The following is a 15,869-nucleotide window of genomic DNA, read 5'->3' as shown; positions in this document are numbered from 1 at the left end:
CTATCTATCTATCTCTCTCTCTCTCTCTATCTATCTCTCTATCTCTCTATCTCTCTATCTGTCTATCTCTCTATCTATCTGTCTGTCTATCTATCTATCTATCTATCTATCTATCTGTCTGTCTATCTATCTCTATCTATCTGTCTGTGTGTCTGTCTGTCTATCTATCTATCTATCTATCTATCTATCTATCTATCTATCTATCTATGTGTCTATCTGCTTGTCTGTCTATAGATTGATATATGTTTAATTTCTAAATATACAAATATATTGATACTTTATGTCTATGAGCGGTTGTGTGGAGTAGGAACACTTGGTTTCCAGTCTTGTTTGCTCCATACTGACTGGATCACGTTTAGTCACTGGATTTCTCCGTAGCCCAGGCATTATACATTGCAAAGAAGATACCAACACTCCCTGCATTATGCTCCCAATATTCATTTTTATAGACATATGTTTCTTTTCTTGATAAATTTGATTTTGGAAAGAAAAACAAATTATGAATGCTCTTCTTGGGGGGAAAGGAATCATTTCATTCAGGAAAATTAAAACAGCATGAGACTAGAGAAGACTTCCACTGCCTAATGCCTTCGCCTAGAAGCCGTCAGAGGTGGTAATGGCCAGTACAAAATGGCCCTGATGAGGACCAGATGTTCTCAATTTGGAATGATATGCCTTGCTGGAGGATGGAAGGGATTCTCTCGGAAGCCACAGGGCATCCTACAGCACATTGTTAGTCTAACAAAAGCCAAAGAGTCATTAAAAAATCAGAGAGGTGGTGAATAAGAATTGAAAGCCAGAAAGAAGCTCAGCCTATATGCCTCCTTTACTTGAAGTAGAATCATTCTTAATGTCAGGGTCTCATGACTTATCCCTACCATGAATCATTTAGGAATAAAGATTATAGAATTTTCCTTTGGAACTCATTAGAAGAGATTGTTCATTTTCATGGTTTTTTCCCATCCAGTTTTTCAAATGTTTTTTTTTTTATAACGATAACATTCAGAGCATGAATCTAGTGATTTCTCAATGTTCTTTCCTGTAACAAGTGGCATATTGTGAAAAGCACTAGAATTTGAGTGTAAAGTCCCCTTCATACTGAAAGAAAGAGACTCAGTAATTGGACTTTATTTTAGTAGTCATTCTTCACAAATTACATTTTATGGCAGTAATAAGCATTTGTAATTAGGACATGGTTTATATGCAAATAAGCAGCCCAAGTTACTCTAAATAGGCTTACTTAGTAGAGTACATTGTATATTTCTTCCTTATATTGTCATTTTCCTATCATATATAGGTTTAGAAAAAAACCTTTTAATAAAGAAATTCAAAAATAATCACAAAGCTGAATTGTCTTTAGTATTACATAGAGGCAATACTGTTAGAGTGGGAGAACAAAACAGGAACCAGAAGTGTGGCATTATGAATTATTGACATCTCCCAACCTCAGTTTCTCAGAAAAGAATGATTGCAACGCCTCTTCACAAGGTCAGTAGTAAGATAGCATTTTATAAATCAGCTTATTATATAAATGTGAAATAATAATAGTCAAAATAATGAACTTTACAATATTCTCATTAAAGAATAGGACTAAATTGATTGACTCAATTTTATTTTGGTGAATACCTTAATATGCTGATTTTATTCAAATTGTTTTTGAAAAAGGCTTCACTTGAGCTCAAGTTTTAGAAAATTAATGTGGTTTCTTTCAATTTGGGATTGCCAGTATGGTTGACTACATATCATCATAAAACTTAATGATCTTATAAGGCATTTTGAAAAAGCTCCCCTCAAGGTTTCAGTTATTACAACCCAAGGTTGTAGCTGTGTTTAAAATCCCACGTCTCAGTTATTAGTATCTGTAAGCAAAAATATTTTCTGAGTCTTGGTCCCTGTTACAAAAGGCAAGATGTGAAAGGAAAGTAAAAAGGCTTATTTCAAACAAGCCAATATTTGAATTGACAGCAAAAAGCATAAACAGGACCCTAATTAAGCCATTTGCTAATCTGTTTTCCCTGTAGCTGTCAAATTTGGTCTTTAGCCATGATAAATCTAGTAAAATAGAACTGAAATGCTGAGGACCTGCTTTTCCTGTAACTCCTAGACCTTTTCTTTGGGTGTCTCTGCCATCTTGTGGCTCAAAACGGGATCTATCGGGATTTCCCACAAAATGTGTACTTACCTCCCGTTAAACATTTTTGCTGCTCACAGAACTGTAGTTCAAAATATTTTATAAAACAACTGGACAAGTCATTCAGTGTTGTCTTAGCATGTCCAAAGGCTTCTAAAATACAGTTGACCTGCACGAAAATAAAGCAGTTTGTTAGGGAATTTGATTTTTAAAATGAAAACAAGGCATTTTCGAGTTCTTAATGTTTGTTCTCTTGCTGTTTGCAATACAAGGATTTAGATCGAATGAGTCATCTGAATAATAAGGTGCTCTTTGGAGCTTTGCAGATTCTTTTCTCTAGAGGTGACCTAGCTTAAAACAGGCATTTAACCCTGAAGCATGTTAAATACTAAGTCACTGCAAAGCAACTCATTGCTCCTCCCATCATTTTATAATAGGAAAAAAAAAGTTTTTTCCTTATATTACTCCAGGCATACTGCCTGGGGAAATTCCATTAATTGAGGCTGTTTCTCTCTACTGGAATTCAATTGATAAATGTATGGACAGTCCTTAAGAGGATGTGTCTAACACTCTTAGAAAAGCCTCTTCTGAGTCTTGCACCCAAGGGTGTAGCAGTGAGGGTGATTAAGTAGTTCTCCAAAGAATGACAGAACCAGGGAATGGCTCGGAGTATTTTCTATCCCCCATATTTCAGAAAGGATTTTCTCACTCCCGGAAAGAAACACAGTCAAAGATGACTTTCACAGAAAGGAACTGAGTTTTTCTTGTATGAATAAATCTTTACGCTATTTATCTCCCCAAAGAAAGAATGATTCTTCTTTAAGAATGACATTTTAGTTTATATTTTCTGGGTTTAAAAAACAAATCTTCCTGTGGCTACTGCATAAAAACACCTCATTCACCCAAAGGAGTTTTAGTTATTTTCTTTGTTACCTAACAAACAGAAAGTGATATGAGTTATTGTTTAGGGTTGTAAATAGAATGTATTAAAATCCTTTCATTGGCTGTTTTTATAATGTGAGCTCCTTGAAATCAGGAAATGTTTGATTCTTTTTATCTCTAGCACTTGGCACAGTGCCTGGCACCTAGTAAGTTCACTAAAAATGACTCTGAGTTGGAGTCATTTCAAAGACATTAAAATATGGCTAATTTTTAAACCATTAAAATTAAATCATTTTCTTCCTAGTAAAAAAAGTGGACTATAATAGAAACTTAACGTAACCATTTTTATTTTTAAAGAAAGCAGTACTAAGAGGCAAATGTTCAAGTTTTATTGGCAGAAATATAACTAAAAGTAATTTGGAAGACATTTAATTACATCACTGTTCACAAGTAATATCCTATTTTTACCTTCTTCTCCAATCCTGTTCTTAATATTTTAAAATGATATTTTAATAAAGAAAACAGAAGATAATACCTTGACCACATGTGAAATTGTTTCATAGGAGTTATTTACTAAAAATAAAAGTTGCATACCTAAGAAATCATGTCTATATTCTTTTGACTTATTCATATTTTACTTCTTATGACTGATCAGATTATGCTAATGATTGCATAATGAAAATATATAAAAGTATTGCCAGCTAAATAAATATATGAGGTAATAGGGTTACTTTGAACTATAAAATATTAGGAAGTGTAAAAGAACATTGCATTTTTAAACATGTTCTTTTCATAGATGTATATATATGTAATATATATGTATATATTTTTTCCTCTATTTCATTCTGATATATTACATTCCTTATCCTTGGCTAATCGCCCTCAAACACTTTGTTCTTTCCTATTCTTTTGCCACTGGGGAATTTAGCTGATTTCACTAATTTCAGGATTATAGAAAATATAGTTTGTTTAATAATACATTTTGATTTTTTTAACATTACCTCTCTCAACTTCTCTCCTACATTTCTCAAAAGCTCTCAGTATCAAAGCTCATTTCCTCCTTTCTTCTAGTCACCAGAAAGAACTAGCTTCTCGCTCAGACTAATCACTTCCCCTAGACCCTACAATTTCCTCCCTCATTCTACAAAATTAGGATCTAGCAATAATTTCCTCTGCCATCTTTAATTGCTCTTTCTGTACTGGTTCCTTCCCATGTGTCAACAAAAGTTTTAAAATCCTTAATTTAAAATGAAAAGTTTTACTAAAGATAATGGGGGGGAGTGGGCAGAATCTTTGTAGCACGGTTCTCAATTAAATAAACCAATTCCATGAAGTATAATGCATATATTAAAATGCATAAGAATTAAAAACCAATTCTCCAATGATATATTACCAAACAATATAAATAGGCAATTTTCTTAGGAAGAAATTCAAATAATAAATAACTTGATTTTTGAATGCTCCAAAATTATGAATAATTAGGGAAACAGTTTTATTAATTCAATTTTTGTTTAGTTTTTAATTTTGCTAATTTCTGATTTTTATGATTTCCATTTTCATTTTTTTAAAAATTGATGTTTTTTCTATGATTTTTAGTTGCAATCTCAATTCATTGATCTGTTCTTTTCCTTTATAATTAATTAAAAAATTAAAAACATAAAATTGCCTCTAAATACTGCTTTGTCCACATTAAGTTATTTTTGAAATGTCTTCTCATTGATTTTTTATTATCTTTAATGGAATAATCTATTATTTCTATGCTATGATTTTTTTTGTGAACAATTCTTTAAGATTAAGTTATTTAGTTTCCAGTTGATTTTTAGTATTTCTTTCAATTTACTAAATATGTTATTTATTTCATATTGTACTTATTGCATTGTGATCAGTAATAGATGGGTATAATATGTCTAGTTTTCCTTATTTTTGTGAGATTTTTGTCATAAGAAATGTTCAGTTTTTGTAAAGGTGACATATACAAGTAAATTGTATATTCCTTTTTAAATTTTGATTCAATAATTTCCAGAGGTCCATTACATCCTTTTTTTTTTTCTAAAAGTCTATTCAGGGTCCTGAACGTCTGATTATTTTTAACATTCATCTAGGGCTGATATATAAATTGATGTTTACCACTATATTATCTATTTCTCTTTGTATTTTCATTTAATTTGTCCTTAAAGTATTGAGAAACTTTTATGCAATGAAAAAGGTTGAAATATGTGGAACACTGAAGACAATTCATTGTTATATTGCCTTTTAGCAAAAATAGCTTTTCTTTTTATCTCTTTAAACTAATAGTTTTTGCTCTTGCATTGTCTGAAATAGATTTGTTAATTGAAAAATAGAGAGAAGAAAGGATGCTACATATGTGGAATAGTACATTACCGATGTGAAATATCACATTACTTTCAATGAGGTCTTTAATATGAGTTTTATTAACTGTTTTAGTTTGTCATAAGAAACATCTCATGATGTGGGAGTTATCTATAAATGGTCAAAATGTGAATATTAACATCAATAAATTTAAGTTAAAAATCAAAACAATATTGAGGTTCTATTTCACAAAAATATTTGGCAAAGTCAATGCAAAAGGAAAATGACAAAGGTTTTGAAGGCTGTGGTGAGAAAAGCAAATTAATGCACTTTAGTTTTTAGGGTGAGTTGGTCTAGCTATTCTAGAAAGTAATTTAGTACAATGCCTGTGAAATTCCTCATCTGTGAATAGTCTTAGATCCACCAATACCACTATGACATCTATAACCTAAAGAGTTCAAAGAAGAAAAGAACTCATATGTACAAAACATAGCAAATTTTGTTAGTTACAAAAACAATCATATTAAGGGAATGGCCATCAATAAGGGAACAATGAATTTATAATACATATATACATATACATATGTATATATATATATATGAATGTAATAGAATACTATTGTGTAGTAAAATATGTTGGAAGAGACTATTTTAGAGAAATGTAAAGACTTATGTTCATATATGCAGAAAAGTGAGTAGAACTACAAGAAACAATTGAGCAATAACATTGCAAAGAACATTGACCTATAGCATTATAAAGGCAAAAAACTTTGAAAAACATGAAAATTCTTATCAACACAACGGATGAACCATGATTCCAAAGGACAACTAATGAAGCATGCCATCTATTTCCTGCTAGAGAGGCAATGAACTTGGAATAAAGAATAACATATGTTGGAGATTGTCAGTGTAGTAATTTGTTATAGTTGGGTATGTTACGCTTGGTTTTAAGGGTTTGGGTTTTTCCTTTTTTTCCCCTAGTAGTCAAGGAAGAAGAAAAATAGATTTTTTTCATTAAAAATGAAATAAAGATGCAAAAAAGAAAAGAACTCAGGGGACCAAATAAAAAGTCTTCCCTTTACTTTTCTATTTTATCCAGTTTCTTGGGAAAATATATCTGAGATAGATACATATTTTGTTCTCAATATTTTGCCAATGCCCTTTAAAATCAATAATGTCCTCCTGATTTTAAGATTAAATGACCTTTTCAATATTCATTGTCCTTGATCTGTCTTCATATTTAAATAGTCTTTCTTCAAAGTTTTATATTTTTGGATTTCTCTCTTTTTAGCTTTTTCTTCCTCTTTCTGAGTAAACAAAATTCATTTGTTGTCTTCGACTGTTCTCTTTTCTTTCTATCCACACTCTAATAGATTCATCTACAATCTCTCACTGACACCTCTCTAGACTTATCTATCTAATCAAACTATGATTTATTAAGCCTATTTTATGCTGTGTGCTGAGGATGAAAAAGTCAAAAAGGAACCTGACCATGGAGAGCCTTACTGGGCCAAAAGACACAAACACAGAAAAGTCAATGTAACATGAATACAACAAAAATACAAAATGCAACATAAATACAAAAAAATAAATACAAACACAGAAAAGTCAATGCAACATAAATACATAAATACAAAATAAAACATAGCTTATTCAAAGGGAATGTTAGGCTAACTATGAGTATCAAAAAATGTTTTTTGAAGGAAGTTGTACTTAAGCAGAATCTTGAAGTCTGGGAATGGATCAAAAAGTAGAAGTGAGAAAGGAGATCATCCCAAACATGAAGGACAGCCTGCACAAGGCATGGGGCAGGAGAAGGAATGCCAATTAGACCAGATTGGATGAAACATTTAGTACTCTATGGGGGAATATGTAATCAAAGACATTAAGAAGAGTAAACAGAAAGAGCCTTAAACAACAACAACAACAACAACAACAACAACAAAACACCTTTCCTTCTGTCTCAGAATTGATACTAAGTACGGATTGTAAGGCAGAGGAGCCATAAGGGCAAGGCAAATGTGTTTAAGTGAAGTAAAAGTCTGAGGCTAGATTTGAATTCAAGAATTTCCATCTCCAGACCTGGTACTCTATCCACCAAGCCACCTCGCTGCCCCAGAAGTAATGTCTTACTATTATTTCTACCTCCTTTTCAAACAGTCTTTCACCTTTTGTTAGTCTAATTCTTCTTAGGCTTAAATCATCAGGTCAATCTCCTGTGCATAAACTTTAGGTTCATTGGATTTAGAGCTGGACTGGACCATTGATCAATTAATTAAGCACCTAATCCAACTTCTTCCTTTTCAGATAAGGAATGAGGCACCAAGAATTGAAATGACCAAAGTCCATGAGGACTACTAAGCAGAGCTCGTTCTTCCCAGCTATGTCTACTGTCACATCTTCATCCTGCAAACTGACCATCAGAGGCTATATTTGGGGGGAAATAAACCACTCATTTGTGCTCTCCCTGGGACTACGGTCCTCAATTTCACTCTAGTCATTTTCTACTCTGGTGCTGGGATTATCTTTCCCGCACCCCACACACAAACACAAAGCACACCCTGTTTCCTGAAAATTACAATCAAATTACCACTACCACAGCTACTGGAAAGGGTGTGTTCATGAACTGTATTATTTACTCACTTATGAACTTTGTCACTTTTAAGACCATAGTTCCTTCCTTGAACACCATTCTCTAATATTACCTCCCTCATTTGAAAGTATGTTCCTTGAGGTAGAAAATGTTATATTTTTGAATTTGTCCTAGTTTTTGACATATAGTAAGGGCTAAATAAATAATGCTATTTATTCATTCATTCATTCATTCATTTGTATTTAAATTCAATCCTCTAACACTATGAAGTGCTATTCTCATTAATTTTCTATTTAATTTTCCAACCAACTAATCAAAAACCAAGAATTTATGAAGCACTAATTATGTGCTTGATACTTTAGATACAAAGACAAAAATGAAATAATTTCTATTTGCAAAGAGCTAAGGCATGTAGAAATATATTCAGTATATTTTTAAGGAGATTAAAGACAAAGTAGGTAACTATAAGATAATTTAAGAGATAGGCATTAACAATTGAGAGAATTAGGAAATTTTCCCTGTAGAAGATGTTGCTTTTAGCTTCATCCTGAAAAAAATAAACAATGATTTTAAGAGGTGGAGATTGAGAAGAAAGCATATTCCAGGCAGGGGACTGGCTCTTAGAAATGCACAGAAGAAGAAAGAAGGTCAGACTATTATAAAATGTGGGCGTGAGTAATGTATGAGGAGGTTGAAAACATGGGTTAGTACAAGATTAAAAAGTGCTTTAAAAGCTAAATGGGAAAGTTTTATTTGATTCTAGAGGCAAGAGTGAGTCAAGGAAGTTTGAGTAGGGGAATGGCACTATCAGATCTGTGATTAATAAAATCACTTTGGTAGAGTGGACTAGAGTTGGAATAGATTACCCAATGAGACCAATTAGGAAACCATTAAAATAATCCAGCTAAAGGGTGAAAAGGGCTTGAATTAAAATGCTAGCTATGGGATTAGAAAGAAAAAAAATAAGAGGAGAGATGTTAAACAGTAAAAATGGCAAGATTTTTGGATCTGTGATGTGAGAAAATAAGGATGTGAAGGATGATAGATGCTGAAATAATAAACCTAGCAGACAAGGGAGAAAGGTAATGCCTTCAACAGTATTAGGGTGGTTTTGAAGAAAGGGGGGGGGTTGGGAAGAAAGACCAAGAGTTCAGCTTTGTTCGTATTGAGTTTGAGAAGTCTCCAAAAATTTAATTTGAAATCAATAGGCCATTGATGTTTCATAATTGAAGCTTTGTGGAGAAAATGGGGATAGATCTTTAGATCTAGGAATTATCCACATTGGGATGATAATTAACTACCTTAAGAGTTGATATCTCAAGATCACTGTTAAGCTAATGGAGAGAGAGAGAGAGAGAGAGAGAGAGAGAGAGAGAGAGAGAGAGAGAGAGAGAGAGAGAGAGAGAGAGAGAGAGAGAGAGAGGAGTAAGGAATCAGGCTCAAAGCCTTGGGAAACACCCATTGTTCAAAGTCCTGAAAATCTGCCTTTAAATCTATATCTCCCCTCCCCTCCACATATTCCTTGTGTCATTCATACTGGTTACTGTAGTCATATCTAGATGCTACAGTTATACACAGATGATCCAGGAATCCTCCCTTCTTTCTCCAAATATCCAATGTGAATTTAGCTAGTTCTGTTTTCTATCCTTGGAATGTCTTTCCATTATTTTTCTTCAGCTGCTCAATACTCAATTATTTTTTTAAGAGAACTCATTCTCCTTGAAGACTTCCTTCATTACTTCTGTCTCCAATTATTTTTTAAGTATCTTGATTTGCAACTTTTAAATGACTTTTGCATAGGTTGTCTGCATTGCAGTTTTTTATGTCTATGCCTTACACTTACTAGACTTTAGCTCCATGAGAGCAGGGACCCCATTTTATTTAAATTTTCATCTCTCCTTATATCTAGCCCAATCCTTGGCATATAGCATATGTTTAACAAGCACTGATTATTGAATGTAAATCTAAATGCCTCTGGTCCATAGTTTGTTCTTCTCCCAAAGGAAGGTATGGAGCTATACGACATCCAAGATATTTTTCTACAATTTCATCACTTTATTATTCTATGCCATAATACACTCATGTTTAGCCACTTATCTTTCAAGTAAAGACATTGGAATACTAATGGAATTTGAAGCTTCCCGATCCAGCGAGAAGCCTCAAGGTAGGAAGATAGAGGAAGGATAGAAGTTCTGGATGCCTGGAGGGGGATGGTGGAGCCAAGTTAGAGATATGAGGTGGCAGGAATGAGTCAGAAATCCAGGCCTTATTAATTATCAAGGAGCCACAGCAAAAACTCCGATCAGTGGACTACTCAGAAGGCTTATACCCATCCAAAGATCCAAATTTAGGCCAAGCTCCAGCAAGGACAGGCATCAGTGAGAGCTGAGATCCAAGAGAAAGAGAAGGTGGAGCTTGCTGTGGCCCTGTATTTAATCTCTTTGATATGCAAATATACACAATACATAGGGATGATTATCATTGGTTAATGACAAGGTATAGGTGTGGTTTCTCTTAGCCCGGTGAGCACAAAGAAACCTGTTTTCCCTCCTAACCTGGGGGAAGCTGGGGTCAAGGGTCAGGCTTTCCCAGCCATGCGCAAGACTGAGCATGCTCTCTTCTAAGCCACTCTGTACATACTAACTGTTTCCCTTGCCCATAGCTAGGGGTGGACTGCTACAGAATTTGAATTAGTCAGTCAGCAAGCATTTATTAAAGACCACTATGTGCTAGGCTCTTTCCAAGGCAAAGATAGAAATGAAACTCCTTGACATACCTACAGTAGCATTCTATCACAAGTACATGCACACACACTTTATACTAGTAAACATATATTGGTGATTATGTACACCTGCACAATCTGTATATGTTTCACATGCATTTCTATATACATTACATGTATATATATTTATACACACAATAGTGTGTATGTGATGGTCTACTGTATTGACATATATATAAACTATAACAGCAGATACAATTGGGTATATAAGTATAGTCTATTGGAGAAACATGTGAACATCTGATCTATTACTATTAGACATAATAATATATGTATACATGTAAGCTATATTATTATGTTTGTACCATTATTTATCCTTATTTATTATACTATGAATGCACAATCATAAATGATAATAGTTGATATATATTTTGGAAAAAGAATGTTCAAAGATATATCTATATGTAATGTTCATTGATATATGTAAGCACATGCATATAACATATATGCACACAAGCAACTGTCCATTCTATGCATTTATATCAAGAGACTACAAGATGATGTTTAAAAAGAATGCTGATTCAAATAGTCTTAGTTTACATTTTGCATTAGCCATTTGTCCATTAGATGGCAGTAAAGAAATGTGTTTTGGCTAAGTTAGCGACTCAAAGAGAATGAAGTTTTTCTTCTTTTTTTGCTAAGTTTTTCTTTAGTGTAAAAAATGAGAAAGATGTTCTTTAATGATTTCATTTCTCTTAAAACTCTGGAAGAAAATATGCACGGCTTCTATTAATACTATTTCAGAATGTGAATTGAATTACTTTGTCTATGAAAGAGAATGTGATAAAGTGAAAAGAAAACTGGATGAGATATCAAGAGATCTGGTCCTATTCTTGGCTCTGCTACTTGGCAAGTCACAGCATATCTTGGGGCCAATTCTAAGTCATGTGATCCTTTTGTGTGGGTATATTATTAAGAAACTTCAATTAAATTACTTAAATAGAACAGTTTCCCTAATTGGTGTAATTTTAGGACTTCCAAAAGTATATAGGTATAGCAATAAAATATCTTTTCTCTGGAATTTTCTAGAGATAAATGCAGAAGATTCTTCAGCAAAGAATACTAGATCAATGATGGAATACTTCCTAGAACTAGTGGCTAAAATAACCTCTACATCTAGTAACCCTCAGATAATTTATTTCCTAGCAATTATAATATTAATTCCTGGCACAATTCTTTCATAGAAATTTTATTGCCACTAATTTTAAAAAATTCAAATTTGAGATAGTTTGGCGTTAGCATTTCTATTGATTATAGTACTATCTTAGAAGAACAACAATATCTATGATGATAAAATGATTCTAAATTCTTTTTCTTTGAGGATAGATATTTATTGATTTTAATACTTCATCTGTTGGAAATTTGTTATTCATAAGAACACTTCTTGCTTCTTGACCCTAACTGAAAGTGATCTCTCTTTTTTAAATTATTCTAAATGTTTACAAATCCACACAAAACAAGCATTGCCATATATGAACAAAAAGAAGATATTATACAAATGAAATCATGTCTCCTTTATGTTTAACTTACTTTCCTTCATGTCTACATAATGGAAACCATCCACTAGTGTCTCAATACCTTCCCACCTTCCCTGAATCACAACGGATATTGACTTGGAAGCTAACATGGTCATATAAAATAAGTCTTTCATGTTGATCTTTTTGTTCACTTTCTGGAGGTAACCTCAGTTTATTCTTCTAGTATTAGTTCTGTGGTGGTATATAATGTTCTACTTCTACTCATTTCACTGTTCATTATCTCATACAGATATTTCAGGTTTTAAAAATCAGTTTGTTCATCATTTCTTATGGAGCAACAATTTTTCATCACAGCCATTTATCACAATTTGTTTATCCATTGCTCAAATGTTGGCCATCTCCTCAGTTTTCATGTCTTTGCCACCATAAAGAGAACCGCTAGAAATATTCTGGAATATATGGGTTCTTTTCCTCTTTCCCTAATCTACTTGAGAAACAGACCCAGAAATAATAATATTGCTGCACTTAAGGATATAAAATGTTTTATTACTCTCTCAGTGTAATTCAAAATTGCCCTCCAAACATAGCTTCACCAACACTGCATTAATATTCTCAGTCTTCCACATCTCCTCCAAAACTTCTCATTTTATCCTTTTGTCATTTTAGCCATCCTACAGTGTATGAGATGGTATCTAAGAATGGTTTTGGTTTGCATTTCTCTAATTGGTAGTAATTTGAAGCATTTTAATATAATTATATATGGCTTTGATTTCTTCATCTGAAAATTTTCTGTTCATATATTTTGCCCACCTATTACCTGGGGGATGATCCTTATAAATTTGACTGTATAAAAGTTCACTGTGTATTTTAGATATGAGACAGAAGAGTTGACTATAAAAATTTCTCACCTTCCCCCATTTTCTGCTTTCTTTCTAATCTTGGCAGTGTTTTATTTCATTTGTATGAAACCTTTTCAATTTAATGTATTCAGTTATCCATTTTACATTTCACAATGCTCTCCATCTCTTGTTGACTCATAAATTCCTCTCCTGTCTATAAATCTGATAGGTAGAATGTTCCCTGTTCTAAATTATTTGTGGTAACTCTTTTAATACCTAAATCAAGTATCCATTTTGATTGTATCTTTGTGAATCATGTAAGATACTGTCTAAAGCTAGTTTCTTTAAAACTAATTTCCAGGTATCCCAGAATTCCAAATTCCTGAATTTTGGGTTTTTATTAAATACCAGATTACTATACTCTTTTATGGCTGTTTTTTGTATGTCTGTTCTGTTCCATGGGTCTACCTATCCGTTTTCATTCCTTATTAATATACTATGCTGATTATAGCCACCATGTAAGCTTCTGACATCCAAGTCTTTCTTAGGTCCTTTTATACTTGTCTTCTATGCACACCACTCCAGTAAACTTGATTGAAGTGAAATGGTCTCAACCTCAAGCTCAACATGCCCCCAAATAGAATTCATTGGCTTTCCCTAACTTTATCTTCTCTTCCCAACTACTACTATTGAGAGCACTGCCCTCCCAGTCAAGCATGTTCATAATCTCAGTGTTATTCTACTTACTCAAACTCATCCTACATATCCAATTTGCTGTCAAGTCAGGTTGTTTTTACCTTTGCAACAATTGTCACACATTTTGATTCTCTTCACACATAGTCACCAAGCTTGTTCAAACTTTCATTGCCTCTCACCCGCACTATTTAAAATATCCTTCTACTTGTTCTTCTTTCCTTAAACTCTCTCCCATTCCAACCCATTATCTTCTAAACTGCAAATGGGAATTCACTAAGGGGCATGTCTGTCTCTGTCTCATACCTCTACCGTATCCCAACTCTACTAATTCTTTATTATCTCCAGGATTAAACATAAACCCTCTATTCAGCACCTTCACAGTGAAATTCCTTCTAACATTCCAGTCTTCTAAAGTTTTAATGTCCCCCACAAATCTGCAATCCAGCTACAATGTACAATGATTTAACTCCATTTTCTGATTTTCTGTATTTGTACTGGCTGTCCCCCTCTTGTTAGAAATGTCCTCTCTCCTCATTTCTGACTCCTAACTTCCCTTTCAATGCTCAGTTTAAATGCCATCCAATGTCAAAGTGATTTCTTGGCCCTTCATGTCCCTTTCTATTTATTTTTCCTATGGACCTTCCATCTTCCTCTCTCTCATACATAGACACACACATACACACATATAATGTTATTTCCCAGGACAGAAAATTTTGGATCATGGAAACCATCACTCTTCCTTAAAAAAAAAACCAAGCCATAACAGTAAACAGTTTCAAACCCATACAAATTCTTTTTGTATAACATATTTCTCCACAGATTTACAAGAGATATCTGAAGTACAGCAATGGCATTTTAAAATCTTCAAAGACTTTATTTAAAATATGGGAAGGGAAAATGATTTAAATACAGTAATGCATAGTAAATTATGGAAATTAAAAGCACTTCTTGTTTAGAGATTATTCTAATAATTTGTTGAAAATAGCTTAAATTTTATCTTTACTTTTATCAGCAAGTCATTTTTTTAAAATTTTCACTAATTAACTGTAATATATTTTATCATAATGTATAAAACTTTGGAACATGACCAGCAACCAAAGAAAGTGATATCCTTCACTCTTTTCATTTGGAACCAGATATTTAAAATATATTGAATTTCTATGAACAAAGGCTGCCTGGAAAACATAAGCTATGTTATACATACATAAGTAATTAATTTTAATCTCTTCAAATTAAGACATAACCAGTGCCCCTAAATCCATTTGTATAGGACACTTCTGATTAGTGAGATGGATTCCTTGTATTGCCTGAGGTGGTGGAGAATTCATAAAAAAGAAGAGAGGAGAACTTCAGTGTCTGCATTGCAACAGTCCCTTCTAGTCTCTTCACACTCTTTTGGAATCTCCCAAGGTTCTTATACTTCCTCTGCTTCATGAGAAAAAGATCCTTCTTAATGTTGCTAAAGGAAAACACTTTGGGAAGAAGTCAACAAGAGAGTGAAGAGGAAGGTCTTTCTCCTGCTCTCTAACTCCACCTGCTCTTTGGGGAGTTGATTACTACTGAGGAGAGAGTTCTACAGCATTAGGTTTTGGCACCCTTGTCACAAAGGAAAGGACCTCAAGCCAGTCAAAGAAAAGTGGGTCAATTATAGCACATCTCATTGACTTTAAAGGCATTCAAATACAAAAACTAAAGGCTATCAATGTATCACATCAAGTTTGAAATGTTCACAAGACAGTTAACGATGCGTTTTTTCTTCATGTAAATTGCCCACAATGTCTAAAGACCTGCCTTCAGTACTATAAAGGGAGTCTTCAAAGTAGATAGGGTTAGAATGATGTTATCTCCTCCTCTCTAAGCAACTACATGAGGAGGCAGGATTTCATAGTATAGGGAACATCCGAAACTCAATCTGTTATCCTATAATATTGATCTGGAAGTTTTGCTGTTAGAATGTTCTCTGGGCTCTTATTTTGATAAATGAGTCCTGGAATAAATGCAGCTGTGTTTATCACAATGTAATCAGATGTACTTGAATGCATAATCATTGAATTGCAGGTGTATTTCCCTCTCTGTGTGTGTGTGTGTGTGTGTGTGTGTGTGTATACATGCACACCCCCCAGAAATCTCTGAATTAATGGGAGTTGGATCCCCTCTC

The 15,869-nt window shown here is 33.4% G+C and overlaps 1 protein-coding gene across 1 annotated transcript in view; it reads right to left on the bottom strand.

The window, feature by feature from the left end:
- The window catches only part of MYO16 (myosin XVI), a 727,392-nt gene that overhangs the window by 377,442 nt on the left and 334,081 nt on the right, over positions 1-15,869 (bottom strand). The window contains exon 15 of the mRNA XM_001375684.5: positions 2,183-2,300. Coding sequence (XP_001375721.4) covers positions 2,183-2,300 — 118 coding nt within the window. The remainder of the gene's footprint in view (positions 1-2,182; positions 2,301-15,869) is intronic.

The sequence above is a fragment of the Monodelphis domestica genome, chromosome 8 (genome assembly GCF_027887165.1).
Source record: "Monodelphis domestica isolate mMonDom1 chromosome 8, mMonDom1.pri, whole genome shotgun sequence".
Classification (NCBI taxonomy): domain Eukaryota; kingdom Metazoa; phylum Chordata; class Mammalia; order Didelphimorphia; family Didelphidae; genus Monodelphis; species Monodelphis domestica.
This window is presented reverse-complemented; position numbering and strand designations above follow the sequence as displayed.